The 18780-nt window shown below is 32.1% G+C and overlaps 5 protein-coding genes across 5 annotated transcripts; 3 read left to right on the top strand and 2 right to left on the bottom strand.

Moving 5' to 3' along the window:
- The first annotated feature begins 640 nt into the window (after positions 1–640).
- On the top strand, positions 641–2194 carry LOC131843785 (uncharacterized). The gene is made up of 2 exons (XM_059192532.1): positions 641–965; positions 1208–2194. The coding sequence occupies exons 1-2, from the start codon at positions 674–676 to the stop codon at positions 2143–2145; spliced, it is 1230 nt and encodes a 409-aa protein (XP_059048515.1). The 5' UTR covers positions 641–673; the 3' UTR covers positions 2146–2194.
- Positions 2195–3744: 1550 nt separating this feature from the next.
- On the top strand, positions 3745–5867 carry LOC131843778 (uncharacterized). The gene is made up of 2 exons (XM_059192524.1): positions 3745–4069; positions 4907–5867. Exons 1-2 carry the CDS (start codon positions 3745–3747, stop codon positions 5848–5850), a joined length of 1269 nt encoding a protein of 422 aa, XP_059048507.1. The 3' UTR covers positions 5851–5867.
- Positions 5868–5995: 128 nt separating this feature from the next.
- Positions 5996–9703, bottom strand: LOC131843777 (sodium channel protein Nach). Its single transcript, XM_059192522.1, has 8 exons — positions 9524–9703; positions 9030–9224; positions 8581–8734; positions 8195–8325; positions 7706–7879; positions 7068–7332; positions 6578–6776; positions 5996–6260 (listed from the first exon to the last, which is right to left on the bottom strand). The coding sequence occupies exons 1-8, from the start codon at positions 9658–9660 to the stop codon at positions 6013–6015; spliced, it is 1503 nt and encodes a 500-aa protein (XP_059048505.1). The 5' UTR covers positions 9661–9703; the 3' UTR covers positions 5996–6012.
- Positions 9704–10350: 647 nt separating this feature from the next.
- Positions 10351–16833, bottom strand: LOC131843794 (sodium channel protein Nach-like). Its single transcript, XM_059192543.1, has 10 exons — positions 16631–16833; positions 15835–16041; positions 14572–14737; positions 13949–14097; positions 13365–13506; positions 13216–13296; positions 12647–12899; positions 12067–12262; positions 10850–10956; positions 10351–10625 (listed from the first exon to the last, which is right to left on the bottom strand). The coding sequence occupies exons 1-10, from the start codon at positions 16831–16833 to the stop codon at positions 10363–10365; spliced, it is 1767 nt and encodes a 588-aa protein (XP_059048526.1). The 3' UTR covers positions 10351–10362.
- On the top strand, positions 11377–11808 carry LOC131843780 (acylphosphatase-1-like). Its single transcript, XM_059192526.1, has one exon. It carries the CDS (start codon positions 11454–11456, stop codon positions 11760–11762), a length of 309 nt encoding a protein of 102 aa, XP_059048509.1. The 5' UTR covers positions 11377–11453; the 3' UTR covers positions 11763–11808.
- Positions 16834–18780: the final 1947 nt, after the last annotated feature.

Below are 18780 nucleotides of genomic sequence, written 5' to 3'. Positions count from 1 at the left end.
ATTACTTCTGTCGCCTGGTCGTTAGTCTGGTCGCCGAACAGTCAACACTAGGATTCCAAGATCCGAGTTCTGTTCATTGCCTGATGATGCCTCCTTCTAAACTTTGAAGAAAACTTTCTAAATATAACAACTAGATATGTCGTTAAAAAAAACAAAATCATAAATACCATATTTTTTTCATATTTTCATACCTCTTTATAATTACTTTAGGTATATCAGGAAACGATATAGGTATAAAATTTAATAAATAAAATTAATATTATTTTATCGCAAAACAATGTATATTTGTTACACGTTTTTATTAAGGAAAACACTTGGTGCATTTTGCCATACAACAGTTACATTTGATAATATAGATATAGGATCATTTGTCCTAACTGACTATAAACAATCACCTACTGCTTTACACTTACCTATCTATTCACTACCTACTAGAAAGCTGACTCGTGGGATATGGATAAATTGTTTATTTTAGAGAATTCTACCGAAAATAATAGCCCGTGCAAGTAAACCCGTGCTAAGCGGCTAGTAGTATATATTCTTGTCAATTTTCTTGAAATGAGATGTTTGCACATTTTATCGTAAGTACCTACTCATATTATTAATCTCTATTCTCGTCCACACTCGTACTATCGTATCATTAACGGAAATACATTGTACGAGTTCTTTTAAAATGAATTTACTAACGAACAATGAAATTAATTTAATTGCTAAAATATGCGGTTATCGTGAGGTGGTTGATTGGTCGATACAGGATTTTTCCAATAAAGTCATGGGATATTTAGGAGATCATTTGAAACTAAGCGTGCAAGTGAAGGAAGAAGGAATCAGATCGGAAGTAAGATTGTTCATCAAATGTATGCCCAGAGACCCATGGAAATCAGAATACCTAAAAGAGTTGACTTTCTTCAAAAAAGAATATGTTATGTTAAGTCAATTATTTAAGAAATTCGAGAATCAATCAGGTAACTATGGTTATTTTAATTGTATTCATACCTATGGTAACATTGCGGCGTAACTACATAGTTTAAGTCTTTGTGGTTGTTTCAAATACATGAAATAAAAAGGGAGGTGCGTGTTGTAGTTATGAATAAAATAACGATGCATTTTTATTAAATAAATTTATATTATTTCTAATACAATTTCTATGTATTTTAAATGTACCCTTATACCACTCATGGAAATCTCAAAAACTTTACTTTTTCAGGATTAAAAAAATGGCGCCCAAATTTGATTTATATTAGAGATGATTTGTTTGTTTTTGAAGACGTCACCGAAACTGGTTATAGTATGCCAAGCCATGTAGAAACGTTGACATATGAGCAACTAACTGCAACTGTGCAGGCACTGGCTAGATTCCATGCACAGTCATACATTTACGAAGAAAAAAAAAGTGAAGAGCTCAATCGCCCTTTTAGAATTTGGGAAGATTATGGCGACTATCTTAAAGAACCACAAAAAGGAGAAGAGTGGCGAATCGCGGGAAGGAACGCAGTTATTGATTTTCTAAAATTACATTCCAAATATAAAAAGGAACTAAATTTTATTAAAGATCTAGAAGAAATTTTACCCTTGGTATTCAACAAAGCTAATAGTCTTATAACACCAAGTTCAACATACAGAAATGTTGTAATACATCGAGACATTTGGTCCAATAATATATTTCTTAAGAAAATCGGAGCTGTGAACTACCATGCCTTAATTGTAGATTATCAAACAGTTCTATATACTTCTCCAATGGTTGATTTATCCACACTTTTATATTTGAATACTACTAAAGATTTCCGGAATAATTATACAACCGATTTCATAAATGTTTATTACAATACATTGGCAGAGGAACTCAAATCTGTGGAAGTAGATATCAATAACATTTTGGGAAAGCCATCCCTAATTGATTTATATGAAGAGAGTATACTGTTTGCTGTTACACAAGCTTCTATTATAGTGCCTATAATAGCACTGTTCAGTGAGACAAGAGAAAAGGTTTTTGCAGATCCTGAAAGTTCCAAAAGATTTAGTACCGATTTTCGAAGTGACTATTTCATTGAAGCAGCTGTGGAAAGCAAAAACTACCGAGACCGCGTAAGTGAACTCTTTGATGAAATAGTCGAAAGATATGTTTATCCAAAAAGATATAATTAGAAATTATAACTTATTGAGTAAGAAAATTGAATAAATACAACCTGATGAAATAAACATTAAATTTATTTATTAATTCCTAGTTATTAGAATGCAAAATTTTCTTTGTTTCATACCGTAAGTTTGTATTATTACTAGAATTAGAGATGTATCAGAAGCAAGGCTGCGATGATCGTCAATATGTACATATACCTATATCTGTCTCCTTATTGCTTCTGCTACTGAAGTAGCTTTTCAAGCTATTTTTTGCTCTCACATAAATGTTTTATCGTTACGGGAGTCACAATGTATTTTATCTGCTATGCTGATCATGTATATATGTAAACTAGCTGTCCCGACAAACGTTGTTTTGCCATATAAATTAATAACGCTATAAAAAATAGGGGTTGGTGATAGAAGGGTAAAAATTCAGGATTATATGTATTTTTTAATGACACAATAAATTTTTTTAAAAAATAATGTTAGTGGTAGAGAACCCTTATCACTTAGGGGTAAAAAATTTAATAAAAATCAGTCAAGCCGTTTCAGAGGAGGATAGTAACTAACAATGTGACACGAGAATTTTATATGTAAGATAAGGCGACCAATATTTTCCTAACCCTTCCTACCAAAATATCTTCAAATTCAAAATATTTGCGTCAATCGTGATGAAATAATCTAACATGGGATTGACATCATGAGTACACTATACAATATATAAAACATAGGTTGACATCGGAACTAAATATAGATATAATACAAAACAAGACGTACATGTACATATATTGAAATGCCTGTATGCAACTGACAGCCCACCTGATGGTAGTCCTTATACAGACATTGGTTGCCTGTATACATTTATGAACAGCACCTCTGCGATCATGATATCATGTGAGTCATGTGGTACCACTCAAGCGTTGCAATTTCCGAGGAATAAGATGTCACGCCTCTTATCCTGTAATTTCACTGCCACTACTCTTCGTGTGAAACACATCTTACGAAGCAAACTGCTTTGTGGACGAGAGGCCACGTTCACGACTTTATAAATTATACCTCGGTACATTGTTTGTTATACAATGTTTATACTATACATATTACGTAATTATCTGTAGTAACCAAAAGTCATTTTTATATAAGGGGAGGGTATTGTTAGTTAAGGGGGAACTCCATTACTAAAAATTACATAACATGATGGGCTAACTAACCAGACTTCATCCTCATCCTACCATATTCCACAGATGGAAGCGTCTTTCTTACAATTATCACCCACAAAAAGTATATCTCCATACCTTCCGAGATAATGAAGTAAACAAATAGTTATATGTATGTATCTGTCTAGTAAAAGTGTATTTACAGTAAGGTATAATTTAGATAGGCACAAAGGCAACTCAAGATCATTACTAGAACATTTACCTCGATTTATATTATATATGTTTACTTAGGTTTATGATAATGAGGACAATAATGTAAAATATTATCATGTGTTTAATGTACTTACGGTATTTGTACTCTAAAAATATATAATGAAATCGGCTAAGGATATAATTACGCGAAATACATTAATGCCGTGTTCGTGTAGGCAATAACTCATTTAAAAAATTATTTATTAAATTAAAAAAAAATATGGAACATAAAATAAATAAGCATATAACAGAAGATGATGTAAATTTGATATTATTAAAGTGTGGATATAATGATGTAACTGTAGAAAACTACGACACATCCAATGCTAGTGATCATATGCTGGGATTTTTGGGTGATTATTGGAAACTTAAAATACAAATAGCAGTAGAAAATAGACAAAATACTGTTAGAAAGGTGCTTAATTTTTTTATTAAAGCTATATCTAAATCGAACCCCTCTAAGGCCGAGATTGTGAGAAATATGAAATTATTTGACAAGGAGTTATGTTTTTATTCAGTCATAAAAATGAAGATATATTTACCAGGTAAGAGTTATTGCTACCATAATCAACAGTCTATTTAAGTTGTTATCTATTTATTTTCGAGCAGTAGACCTATAGATACTTAGGACTATAAGACTTTGTAAACTTATCGTGTAATATTAGATACAATGACTTAACAAAATATTTAATGTATCTACTATACAATAATAACTGATTATTTGTCTCAAACAAAAACTAGTACAATTGCTATATAATAATACAATAATAAAATTTAAAACTATAACTAACTAGCGACCCGTCCCAGCTTCGCACGGGCAAAACCTACTGATAACCGCCAGTAGCGCCGCACCGCTATGTCCCTGCATTTTAAACCTGTATTATCTTCGGAAATATTAATTTAAATTACATACTGTAATTTAAATTAATTTAAGGTGTAATGTATTTAAGGTACTTAATTGTATAAAAAATAATGCTGTATTGCTTAAAATCACTTCGTAAAAAAGCCCCGTAAATGTAAAGGAGAGTAGACAAAAACCATCACAGACTTTTTTGTTGATCTTTTTAAGGTGTACAATACTATAGTACATTATTTTGATTTATCTTGTCGGGTCGGGTCTTGTCGATATGCTTAATATTGTAGTAAATAAACACATTTTTTGCGCGACACGAGATATATCTATTTACTACAATATTATGCATATATTATACACATAAACCTTCCTATTGAATCACTCTATCTATTAATAAAATCGCTTCAAAATTCGTTGCGTAGTTTTAAATATTTAAGCCTAGGTACATAGGGACGGACTGACAGCGACAGTGACTTTGTTTTATATTATGTATATATGTACTGATATGTAGTGATTAATTAATTTTCAGACATGCAACCGTGGTGTGCTAAATTAATAACACCTCTGAATGAAGCATTAGTGTTGGAAGATTTAAAGTCTCTGCAATACGAAACTCGTAATAAGTTCGCAAGATTTGACAGAGAACACACACTTCAGGCATTAAAGACATTAGCTCGGTTTCACGCATCTACCATTATATTTGAGGAAAACAAAAAACAGGTTTTACAAAGCGCTTACACGATAAATGACGAGTATTCACATCTGCTAGACGAGGGAGGTTATAATAAGTCAGATCCTTGGTTTCTTCAATGTATGAATGGAGCTCTTGAAGCAATTACTGCTTATTCAAAATATAGTAATAATGAGAAAACTATAAATGTAATTAAAACCCAATGGAGTAATATTTGGTTTTCTGCTTTAGAATTAAGTAAAATATCATCGAAATACAGAAACGTAGTATGTCATCGTGATTTATGGAACAATAATATTCTTTTCCATTATAAGAAAGTTGGAGAAAAGTCTATACCTGACGATTGTATGGTAGTTGATTTCCAAGCTGTAAGCTATCAACCACCAGCCGGAGACATCATGCTTCTTCTGTGTTGTAACTTAGATCCAAAATTTCGAGAAGATAATCTTAATTCGTTTCTTGACTATTATTATCAAGAATTACGAACCATACTCGTAAATTATCGTATTAAAATTGAGAAAGTTCTAAATAAAGAAGATTTTTTAAATTCTGCAGATTATCTACGAAAATGGGGTCTAATTGTTTGTGCTTGTTTAATACCACAATTTTGGATTGATGACGAATTGACAACTAAGATATTTTGTGATACAATTCAATTTGATAAAGTTCTTTCCAAGGATAAAGGTACTTTTATAAAAAATATGATGGAAACAAACAAGGATTATAGAGAAAATGTCATGGAAATATTTCATGAAATTATAGAGAGATACGTAACCTTTTAAGAATATTTTTGCTATACTTAGTTTAATTACCTATTTGTAACATAGGAACGAAACAGTTTGCAATGTTGGTAACATATGTTTATTATAATTACAGATCCAGGTCTCTTTTGTTATAATTATCTCTCATGTTACAAGCTCTACCACAATTGATATCACATACCGTTAATTCTTGTCAAGTTGTACATCTTCATGTTGATTGTTGCCGGGATCTGCATTGTTGTAACTCCAAACAGGATTAGGAACAAACTTGTTATCCTCAAGCTTCCGTGTGCCAAATTTCCTGTACCAAGGGTCATCATCTCGTCTGCTGTATATGTCGCAAAATGGCCGAAAAAGTAATATGTAGACTAATTCTACAAAGCTCAAAATACTTGCGCCAAGAAATAATCCTCCAGTACCTCCTGTAGATACTGTAAATTGTAATTAATTGATGTAATAAAACAATATCCATAAAAATCTAGTTTATTGAAAAATAATAATATCTAAATATTTTTAATTTTACAACTTAAATTTAGTAAACAAATTACGGATCTTAAATCGCCTTATTGACAGTGTTAGTAGTTTCTATGGTCTTCAATATAAAATTTATACTTTTGCTATTGTAAAGTTTATGGCAGCAATATTAGGTAAAACGATACTACCATCAATATATATTAGATAAGTACGAATATTCCGTTCTGCATAAGATATAAATGCATAATTAAGAATCTATTAGTCCCATGCTTACCCACTAAATCAAGAACACCTCGTACAACGTTCCTCCGATACCTTTCGCTTGGCAACATGGCTAGCGCTATTTGTACTGTGGCATATCCTTGTGATGTAGTCGCTTTAAAGTCTTTGATAATAGATATCTCGGCTTCAGTACAAGAAGGCAGACAGTTACAATATAAACCGAAACGAGATGACCATTTCGCACGTAATACCTGGCGATAAAGTTATTTTAGCCAAACATTAATGTAGCGATTTTTATCATTACACCTGTAGTTCTAGCAAAGATGAGAAGAAAAAACTACAACTTATTGATGATGCCGTTTTATCTGTATTTTTTTTCGATATTTAAGCTGAATTCCCTTGATTGAATTTTGAATTGAATTGAGTTTAAGTTGAATCACTTACTATACAAATGCATCTTTTATATTATAAAACTATTTGTAGTATTCAATACATTAAGATATAACTGAAATAAATATATTATTTAGTGTATCAATACTTACTGAGAGTACGTTGACATGATCATTCAAACAAATAATGCCGCTTACATTACACTTGAGATGTTCTGGAGTGTTAGGCATAAAGAAATTGGTACAGTTACAAAGACGCATCTGTGCATCCATCCTGCATTGGACAGTGCACGCTGTGTAGGAATAGTGTCGGTACACTTTCAATGAGTTTTCATCTGTATAACGACACTTCCTTTTTTCTGGAGATATAAGGCGAGCTCCAGCGTCATTCTCAATATTTCTTATAGTGATATAACGCCTGTAAATTTTAGAAACACTATAACGGATGTCACAATATAAATGAACAAATCACAGTCGCAACGGTAGACTTAATTATACTACTGAATGAAATAGGTAATTTCTAGGTTGATTTTCGTGCTTCTAATTACGTGACGATTAGGTATAGGTAGAGCCCTAGCTCTAGTAGGGGACTACATATCTCTCTCAGATTAATGGTATGATTATTTATAGCCTCCATCATAGAAGAGAAAGAGAGTACTGACACAAAGTTTTTTGGTGTGAATCCGATTTAAACGCGCGACATTTGGCTATAAGTCGGCCACCTGGCCACGACGCACTGAAGTGGATTGATTGATTTTATTTAAAATATTTCAATGTCTACTTATACTTACTTGTGCACTACTTCAGGTCCAATTGCAAGCACGTCAGAACCTAATGTTGTCAATGATGGAACCTCTTCTTCGTTTAAAACATAAACATTCGCAGTCACCATTATGTTAAACGTGATCGTGCCCGGGCCAGTTGTCTTATTACTGATCATTGATAATTTAGGAGGATGCATTTCTCTAGAATGGATATCGTCTAAAGTAATTACTATATCTATGTGTAGATAACTAACGTATAAATATGGACTGAAAGGTTAATAAGAAGTATTAGTCCCTGGTGAATTCGCCATGATGGGCTACCTGACTTGACTTTATTCTTATCCTATCACCTTTTACTGATACCCTACCAGCGAATACAGTTATAGTTGTGACAAAACACGTACTAGTATTTAAGTATAATTGTTCGTAGCTGCACATTCATCATGGAGTAGTAAGTACCTTTATCATGTGTGATACATTTATATGTTTCTAGATAAATTACTAAATCGTTCTTACCTTCCTTGAATAGTATTAATAGCGTAACATGTCCCGAGTTCCGTGTCCAATGGTCTAAAGTATTTGCAGCAAGGGAAATTAATCCCATTCCACGAACAGTTTGTTAGTATCTCGTCGCAAGTACTTCGTATCTAAATGGAATATTAAAAAAATATTTTCACGACTATAATTCCAAATGAAGTATATACTTACATATATTGTTAATTTTCTATGTCATGGTGAACGTAACATTTTAAATGTATGAGAACGACGCAAGCGCTGAAAATAACACCGTCTTCCGAAGGTTATAAAATTAAAGGATTATACATAATAAATAGGTACAATTAATCAAATTACTTTGCAGCTTATGAACAACTTTGAATCTATAATATTTATTTTATGCTTACCAAATTTGCATATTGACTCAGGTTAGACTTAACGCAATCAGGCAGAGGGTTATCTAGACCACAAAACTCCGACGTGTAATATGTTATACCTTTAAAATATGCTAATTCTTTTAGAACTTCCTCCATATTAAAGTCATGGTCTTCGCCCCATAGTCTAAATACAGAACAATGTTTACGTAATTAAAGTTATGATATTATACACGTTCACGACTAATATCTTAGATGTGGTAGACAGTGACAGACACTGTCAACTGTAGACTTCTTACCCCCCCTAGAAACCAACGTCGATAATACCTGATCAGTTATCCATGACGGGCTAACTGACCTAACTTCGTGGTCATCATGTCATCCTCCACAGATGCCCCGCCAGCATTTACTGTTAGTGTCAGGCGAGTATACCATCTCACCAATAAACAAAATTGTAATAAAAATCAGCGCAGTGTATTTACCCATCTGATATTTCTTCGATTCGTCTTGTATTATCATTTTCACAAATAGCTACAGATGGAAAATGCGTATCCCAATCTTTATATGTTGTTTCGACGACAAACGAAATTGGATTATTTTGGAATGCATCGTACTGGGCAGTGATTAATAATGAAGAACCATACCATGATAACGCCACAAAAAATAACCAAAATATTCTGAAATAAATATTTTCTTAATTAGATATCTACACAGCTTAAATTTATTTGATAAAGTCTTGTATTTTTGATATACATATATACAAACTCAACTAAATTGTAAAGACTGTTAAATGTTCTTAACAGCTATTATCTCTCTGTTTAATATCTCGACTGTTTCTTTAAGTATTTTAAAATTTAAAAACTATATGTAAGAAGCTAAAAGTAATCTTGTGTAGTTAACTTAAAATACGAGTATGTACTAATAAGAATTTATGTAGGTACTATTCAGATTAGAAAATCCGGGTTCTCCGTCTTACCTTTCCAGCCAGTGCCTCTTAGAGTCTGCAATGAATCTAAATCCATGTATGGAGGTCGCCTCTGGTAAACTTTTTATGCCATTCCACCATATCTCAAAGTATTTTTTTAGTGTTTCATCGTGAACTATGTTCCGCATGATAGTTTAGTTCGAAGGCAAAATAGAAATGATATACGCATTCTTTCAAATGTTATTTATTACATTTTGTCAATATTTCAAAAGGAACAAATTATTCATGTAAACGACTTCAATTATGTATCTACTTGCATAACAAATGTATAAAAAATCATTGAACCGAATATAATAGAGATCCTAATCACCGTGAGAATTATCGAGTGTTCGATTTAGCTGATATGATATTTGTTTTAGTTCAACAATTAAGTATTTAGATATTACAAAAAGATAATGTACATAATTAGGCACATATAATAAAATTGTAAAATATATTTGAAAGTCCGTATATTGCAAGTCTGTTAGAGAATAGTCTAGAAATGTGTTGTAAATACAGAGTATTAATATAGAGAATATAGAGTAGAATATACATGAATTAGGGATCATAGTAATTTTTATTTATTTATATTCTGTATACTTTAGTAACTAACTAGTTATAGCATACCAGGAGTATCGAATTCAAATTGAAATAAAACTGACTGAAGGAATGTTAAAATGATCAGTTTCTATTTAGTGTTATTTTTTTAGATCGATCGACACATAAAATCGTTCGATCGATTTGTTGGAACATAAAATATTCAATTAGCTAGTACTATATCTTTTTGATATCCGGGGAAACCTTGAAGGTAGTTCGGTCTATTACCTACCTAAACATCTGAGCAATATTTATTATTTTTTTGTGATTCTACTTTCCTTTTTGTAATAGATCGGTCCTGTTAATTCATTCCAATATATCGCCCTATAGCGACCGACAGGCTCAAATTCCGAATTCACAGTGAATACAGTATTTCTTTTTCGTGTTTTAATAAAGAAGATTTCTTTACGTCTCGCATTATATTCTCTTGATAATTTGACTGTGAAAAAATAAAGAAACTCTAGGACAGACACGAAGCTGAAACCAGTAACAAAACCACACGTGGATCCCATATCACCTGAAAAGATAATTTCGTTTATTTTATAAAATGATAATTGCACTAATTTCCAATCAGGTAAACAACGAAATTATAGTCGGTAAAATATTTAATAATAATGAGGACGTCTGAAGAGAAAGAAAAAAAATATTTATTTAAACCGAAAACATCTCTTAGATTAATGGAAAGTACTATTCAAGTACCTAATAGCGGATAATATGATAAATAGTGTCATAGATACTTACTAAACAAGTCAAACCACTTCATGATAACACTCTGTCTGAAGAAGTCGACAGTTTCTCTTGAATACTTCACATGTACCATCGATGTTCCGGTGAAATTAGCACCTCGTCTGTAACAATTATTATTCGTTTGGCCCTACACTACACTACCTAAATTTTTTATAAAAATGGAAAGCATAGAGATTTTTATTTGCCGAGGGACATATTCGGTAAAATTGTCTATTTTAACAATTTTCTTTTTCAATCGATTTCCTTCTCATTATTTTTTTTACACACGATTAAAGTCGATTAGAGTCGACGACGAAATTATTTTAATGGGTAATAAAATTATACTGTTGTATAAATCCCATTCTGATTTTATACAAAATCTCTCCATTAATGTTAAAGTCTTAAAACGTAAACATAAATACTAGAATGTAATGATCTATTTACGCAGCGAAATAGACCAAGTTACTTTAAGACGTTGAATCGATATCACAACCTCCATAGTTACAACTATTTTCAATTTACTATTTGTATTCGTATCCTCAACGACGAAACGACATGTCAAAATATAAATATCAATTCAATGTTGGTGTAAAATTGTTTAACTAAGATTTAGATAAAAATGGCTAGTGCAAACAGACAATATGATCTAACTACTGCAGACTTCGAAGTATTCGGTAAAGTGCAAGGTGTCTACTTCAGAAAGTACACGGAAAGAAAAGCAACTGAACTTGGACTTAAAAGATGGGTAATGAATACTGCTCAAGGTACCGTTATCGGACAACTCCAAGGTCCTCAGAATGCAATTGATGACATGAAAATATGGTTACAAAAAATCGGAAGCCCTAAATCGAAAATTGAAAAAGCTGCATTTAGAAATGAGGGATCAATAAACAGTTGCGCTTTTAGAGCTTTTGAGATACGTCGATAAATATTCTTAAAACTTTTATAATTTGTAATACTTTTTGTAATAAATAGTGCTTAGTTGATAATAAAAAAACTGACTTTTTATTTACATAAGTAAAACAAAATTAAATCATCTGTATTTCAAATAAAAGCTATGAGATTATGAATAACAAGTATACATACACATGTAATGTGTACTAAGGAAAACAGTTACCATCTTTCATTTACATTAAACCTCATGTTATGATACGTCCTTTGTCGTCAGATGGAAACATGAAAATTCACAGTAATATTATAGAATAAGTTATTATAGCGATCAAATTACTCACAGCCACAAATCTCTGTCGCCGTCAGGTACTGTATTGAGATTGTCGGGGTGAATGTTTACATTTATAAAATCGTAGTTATAGGCAGTCTTTGAGCATGTGGGAAAACACATGGGACACGATATGCCGCCTCCAACTAGCTCCAATTCCAGTTCAGGTGGAGGCGATTCAATTTCAGGTCGTATAGTTATCGACTGCGCTAAAATGAATAAATTGTTGTTGTATAGCCGCAGTGTTATCATTAATTAATTTATTATAGATATTTGTATGTAGCAATAGGTAACAGTAAATACTCAATTATCACCATAATTTTTTTTCTCCATATCTGATTCTATCAATACACAAATAACGTTTGACCACATGAAACTACACTATCTAAATCTAAAATAAAAGATTCAAAAAAATATTTTTAAGAAAACCCTCATGTCAAAGCTAGCAAAGAAAATATATTATAGTACATATTTTTTATAAGAAGCTTAGTCTTAACTATGCCAAATTTTAAGTCACTAACTTATATTATATTGATTTGTTGTTAACATATTATTTTAGGTAATTATAATACTTAGTTTCAAATATCATGTACCATAATAACGTCTTAAACATGCCACATCTCTCATATCACATGTTCGTGTGTGCGCCATTTTCAACATATTAAATGGAGTGCAGTTACATTTGCCAAGTAGAAACAACATGCGACATTTCAGCATACAGTCGCTGTGAGTATAAAACGGCAAATATGTTGATTCGTCGTAAAACAAACACCCTCTAAGTTTTACTGGAACATGGCTTATATCTCGAGATGCCGTTGTAAAAGATGGCTCTACCATTATTGTCATCTATAATTGGAATAAAATACATGAATTAATAACATTATAGACACATACTTCCGATGGTCGCAGATTCTATGTGTTTCAAGGTACAAACATTTGTATTCATGAGTATGATTGTTTCTAATGCTATTATATAACTATCCTTATTAGTGATAATTTTCCGACATTATTGTTTAATGTTTCGCCGCTAAACATGTCATTATGAGGCAATTAATAGAGTTCGGAAATAGCGCTCGCAATGCAACATAAACTACACAAAATAACACCATACTAAAAAAAACATATTAATATAGTCTACATGTCAGTTACCCCAATACTTCACCTGAACGTTGGGTCTAACAATCTGCATTGCAAAACTGCCACTGGGCGCGTCTGGAAAATCATAAGCATCAGAAAACTGCACCTGAAAAATAAGCTAAATAAATATATGTATAACAATAACCCTATATAACATAATATATGAAGTTATGCCTGAGCTCCTTGTACTGGCATATTGCGAAAGAAGTCATCACTATCATTTAGATACATTAACACTTTCAGTCCCTCCTCGTAATCGAATGCAGATTTGTTGCCATAATTATACATGTCGATGCTGCGTGCCGTGCCATTTAAACTGAAAAAAATTAATATCAATAAAAATAACGCTACGAAAAGTATATCGAAAAGTAAACACGAAAACAGCAACTGCAAAATTTAGAGACATGCTCTCCATAAACAAAAGATTTTCTGAAACGAAATATAAGACTTCGAACCAATTACTTATCTGTTCCACGAGAGAATAATTTTAAATATGACGCATTCTAATTATACATTTTTGGCTGTACATAAATTAATTAGGTATAAGAAAAAATGTAAAGCATAAATCATAACTTATGTATACTTATCTTTATACTTTGTAGGTACTCTTCAAATTCTCTAATTGTCGGACTGACATAATTATTTTAAATTTACACAGAGATACGTTAATATGTTTGGCATTAATGTTTAAATAGAATGCATTAGATAGTGTAATGAAACATCAATAAGAAATGTGAATTATTGACATTAAAACTAACTTTTCGAACTCGCTATCTGATTGTCTAAGATAGTTGAAAGTGCAGCAATAGCCGTTCATAGTGAGACGAAAGTCGAACAGTTCTGAGCAATTTCTCGGTTCGTCATTCCATGAACATCTTCTTAGTAGATCTTCGCAACTAGGCGTTAACTGAAAATTACTTTTTATAGATTCTACTAATAATTAATTAGATGATAAAATGATGATGATATGTATAAGTTGACTAAGTGCGCACAACCGATATACTTTAATTAGGGTTAAAAAAGTGCATTTAACGCACTATTTTATCTTGTACGTAATTGGAATGGCAAACTAGCAGACATCTCATCTGATGGTAGGTGGTAACACTAGTGTCGTGTATACACACTAGTACTATGAACATCACGCCGTTACATCTCGCTTGAGAAGCATGGTATCATGATATTGATATGAACTCTTATAATATAATTTCATTCAGTTATTCTTCAACGGAATCAGACCGTACCTACCACCACAGATAAGAGAATATGCTACCACTGACAGAGACTGAAGTAACATGGACTTCTTACCAACTATACCTCGCAAACATTTTATTCGCTATTACTGATACGTATACATTTTTAGAAAGTAAAGTAGAAAACATACTCTTCTTATTAATTCGTGGACGTCATATTTGCCCAAAGCGAGATGTAGTTCAGAAGCTGGAACACTGTCCTCATTAATAGGTTGCAAGTCATACAGCTGACCTAGTCCATATAGCAGAGATAGCATTGCTTGTTCGCTATATTTCTTGTTACGTTCAGATTTTATACTGTAATACAAATAATGTAGTAGTATAATAACGACCCGGGACAATTCAAACTGAGAAGAGATTGAGTTGTGTTTACTATACAACTGATACTATTACAAATTATAATTATAGTCATGAACACAAAAGTTTGTATCGTGCGAGGAATAGAACCCGCGATTATCTGAAGGAAGGCGGCGTCGAACAAAGTCGCTGCCTCTGACTTTCGCTGATAACTTTTAAATTACTTAACAGACGTTAATGCAGTTTTTAACAATAGGGCATTTACTTAATAATGGGAATTTATAATAGAATACATACGTGTTATAGTATAGTATAAGCAGAGAAATTCAAAGATTTCGTAATGCATCCGTATACTCGTATTATGATTTACAACATTAGGTATCTAATGTGGGTAGGCCACGTATTATTATGACGGCAGTCTGTTATAGTACAGCCCTATTCACTACACTATTTGGCCACTATTCTACCCTGAGAAGCTGCAACTCATGAGGAAAAACTTCATTATAATGGCAATCCATTAAAACGATCTTAGTTATTGAGCAATGCAATAAAACACATTAATTCAATATCGTGTTGTAAATTACAGTAGTAATAAAATTGTAAATTACACTTATTTCAATAATTGGTTAGTTTTTACTAGGATGTAGTCAACGATTTTCGATCCTATGTATTCTGCGACTTCGTAACCGTTTTTTTGTTTACGGAAGCATAGATGTTTGTTACTAAATTTTGATGAAACTCAATAGTAATATAGCTTATACATCAGAATAACACATAGGCATATAACACAATTGTTAAGTAAGTGTTGTAGATGAAGTTGCGCGGGTCTATGAGTTAGTTTGTTTATTAATCGAATGGAATAGAACGAACACAACATTATAATGTTGTGTTGTTCATTTAAAAGTGAAGCTTAAACACCCAAATTAGTTAAGTATAGAGATAGAAAAATTAGCTCATACAAACGCACAAACGTACACACAAAAATTCAAACAATAATTGTTTTTGGTTCTTTTACGTTGCTTTCATATATCTTCTATGTGCAGACAACTATCAACTATATTTTTATTACATGTATAAAAGTAATGAATATTACGTACAGTTCCTTCGCCAAAGCGACAACAGCTTGCTTGCTAATTCTATTTGTGGTACAAATTCCAACGGCTGGAAATATAATAGTATTCACTGGTATTCCTTCGGGCATCTGAGTGGTGACGAGTGGAGCTCTATAGTACTTATCAAAAGTTTCCCATACTAAGGACACAGAGCACACTAAAGCACCGATCAATACAATAATCCATATAATTCTGTAATAAAAGGTAAATAAAAATATATCACGTCTCACTTAAAATTACGAGTTAAAAAGTATGAGAGTTCTTGTGTCCTTTAGAAGGCGCCAATTACTTTCTGTTAATGTGACTTTTGTTATTGGAGGGCAATAGCCAGGAAAGCACAATAGCCTAAATATTACTCGCCCTTATTAATGTGACCTTGCATAAACTACCAGTGAGTTAAAACTCTTCCAATGATACATACATCATTTGTAACGTTATCAGATATACCTATATAGTTCAGAAGTTATGATGGATCAAATGAACATATATAGAAATATACCGGCATTCATCGTTGTTAAAAAAATGTGTATTACTCGAACTGCATAACAGAAGCGTAACAATGCAACAATACATCATAATCAATGTGAACACTTCGAACAAAGTTATTTGTACTCAAGATAGAACAGCAACGGAGTGACGTAATCTCGAGCTTGTAGTAGGTAATTGCGTAAAAAGAGACTAAGCCATCAGTGAAAGAAAACAAGTTCAAAAGTTGCCATACAGGTAGGTTATTACACGAAATAATGAAATATACTTTTCGAAACCATACGTACATACGTACCTCTCTATAGGCGGTGTATCACTGTCAACGAGATGTTTTAAGCCACAAATAGACGATTCTGCACAATATTCTCTTGTAATTGTTTTAAAACTCTGCTTGAAGATCTGGAATTTTGTAGCGTCTGGTTTCTCTCTTTTAAAACGAGTTCTGTGGCCAAAAAAATGCGGGTTATGCAGCGTTTTAGTTTGGGGAATTTTATTCATATTGCGCTACATATGAAGGGAACACCTTTCTACACTTATACAGGTATTCTCATACACGAGTATATGTATATAAATGACAGTCATTAAGATCGGTAATCTATTTTTTACTTATTGAAACAAACATACATTAAAATTGTGAATAGGCTTTGATTAATTGTTTTCTCTCGTGCTATTGTGAACATTTAGAACAAGTCTATGTCATTAGAAAGTACAATTTTCTGTATAAAATAAACATGATTAGACACATTAATTTATTATTTATATCTAAAGTAAAACAATTAATAATTCATTCTCTTTGACTGACAATTAGATATATCGTAGGTAAGTATATTATATCTATATCTAGCTATTATTAACACATATCTAATACCCATTCCCCCCCCCCCCCCACACACACACACATGAGTATTATAAAATAAGTTTTAAATTACTGTGGCTTATTTTTATAGTACCTACTAAGTAGGTACCTGCATACAATTATTTTTATATTTCCTTCACAAAGTATTGATAATGACAAAAAAGCTGTAAACGTTGTTTATAAGGACATCCTGTAATAGGTAGGTATATTTAGTATTAGCACTGCACCCGTGCGAAGCCAGGGCGGGTCGCTAGTAACCAACTAAATAACTAATACATTGACAAATCAATTAGAAGAAGCCACTTTATATGTATAAAGACTTATGGAAGAACTCTCTGTGAAGATATTAAACTCATTTTGCTGACCTTATCACATCTACTTTATACACATAATAGACACCTAAATACATAAAGTTAGCACAACTGATCTGAGAAAACTTGTATGGACCGGATTATATTATATAAATGCAGGCAAAAGCCCATAAATGCAAATATTATACGAAACTAAATCGAAATGAAGCCACCTTTGCTGTTTATTTATAGACTGCTGTGTAAAAGCGATCACATGATCCGCCGGCAACTGCCATCAGTGATTACAAAACAACATTGCCAAACTATCTGGCCATCTCGGACAACACCCACATTCACTTATAACTTGCGTTTATGAGACTGCAGCATAGGTAGATACGTAGCTAACTTGGAATTATTCTGTTACGTTATGGTGTTGTACCGGATTATGTGAATGTAAGTACGTTAGTTCAAAGTTCAATGAAAGAACATTTAATACTATTTTAGGAAATCTTTATAGTTGTCTTACTTTACAATTGATACGAGTAGGTAGTTATAAGGGTTTAATGCAGATGATTTACAGAATCTTACTAATATTATAAACGCGAAAATTTGTTAGTATGGCTGGTTGTTTGTTACTCTTTCACACAAAAACTACTGAACCGATTTTGGTGAAACTTTACCGTAATATAACTTATACACCACATTAACATATAGACTATGATTTAAAAAGATAATATGTGAATAGGGCGAAATATAATGATAAATATCAAGTAAATGTGCTGCAGACCACGTTGCGCGGGTCATCTAGTATAAAATATAAAAAAAAATCATACCTTTATATAAATATTTATGTAAGAATCACATTCTCACACAATATACATACAATTATAGACAATTTCAGATAGGTCGTCGTAGTCGGCTGTGAAAGTTGTGGTGAATGCAATACTCCATATGCCCACATTTCGTCTTGAATATTTGAACACAACATGACATGCGCGACCATACTCCTTTCTTTAGGAATAATTTAATTTCTTAAATATGTCATTCATCACTAGAGAGTTAGTCAGGTGAGTCATTTAAATTGACACACTATATTTTTGGTGTCGACATAATTTGATATCATAACCAGAATAGTTCTAATAAATTAGACAATTGTACATCACTTTCGCAGTTCTCTTTGTCCTAAGTGTATCGTAAAACCAACATGTCTATGCGCTGAAGTACGTCTTTTAGAAATTTCAATCGTAGGCTTTCGTAAGTACATAAAATATGTATTATGTATTGCGGGTATTAATTTCA

The sequence above is a fragment of the Achroia grisella genome, unplaced genomic scaffold (assembly GCF_030625045.1).
Source record: "Achroia grisella isolate CSIRO2021 unplaced genomic scaffold, CSIRO_AGI_Agris_v1 utg3297, whole genome shotgun sequence".
Taxonomy (NCBI): Eukaryota; Metazoa; Arthropoda; class Insecta; order Lepidoptera; family Pyralidae; genus Achroia; species Achroia grisella.
Note: the sequence above shows the minus strand (reverse complement) of the source record. Positions and strands in the feature narration are given on the sequence as shown.

Bases quoted from the DNA above. Each gene is read 5' to 3' on its own strand.
- LOC131843785 (XM_059192532.1), top strand. From the start codon at position 674: ATGAATTTACTAACGAACAATGAAATTAATTTAATTGCTAAAATATGC. The intron at 966-1,207 runs GTAACTATGGTT...TTACTTTTTCAG, and splicing joins GAAATTCGAGAATCAATCAG to GATTAAAAAAATGGCGCCCA.
- LOC131843778 (XM_059192524.1), top strand. From the start codon at position 3,745: ATGGAACATAAAATAAATAAGCATATAACAGAAGATGATGTAAATTTG. The intron at 4,070-4,906 runs GTAAGAGTTATT...ATTAATTTTCAG, and splicing joins AATGAAGATATATTTACCAG to ACATGCAACCGTGGTGTGCT.
- LOC131843777 (XM_059192522.1), bottom strand. From the start codon at position 9,660: ATGCGGAACATAGTTCACGATGAAACACTAAAAAAATACTTTGAGATA. The intron at 7,333-7,705 runs GTAAGTATAAGT...TAAAATTTACAG, and splicing joins GGACCTGAAGTAGTGCACAA to GCGTTATATCACTATAAGAA. The intron at 6,261-6,577 runs GTAAGCATGGGA...TACAATTTACAG, and splicing joins AGGTGTTCTTGATTTAGTGG to TATCTACAGGAGGTACTGGA.
- LOC131843780 (XM_059192526.1), top strand. From the start codon at position 11,454: ATGGCTAGTGCAAACAGACAATATGATCTAACTACTGCAGACTTCGAA.
- LOC131843794 (XM_059192543.1), bottom strand. From the start codon at position 16,833: ATGAATAAAATTCCCCAAACTAAAACGCTGCATAACCCGCATTTTTTT. The intron at 16,042-16,630 runs GTACGTATGTAC...CTTTTATTACAG, and splicing joins GATACACCGCCTATAGAGAG to AATTATATGGATTATTGTAT. The intron at 12,900-13,215 runs GTGAAGTATTGG...TTCCAATTATAG, and splicing joins TTGTTAGACCCAACGTTCAG to ATGACAATAATGGTAGAGCC.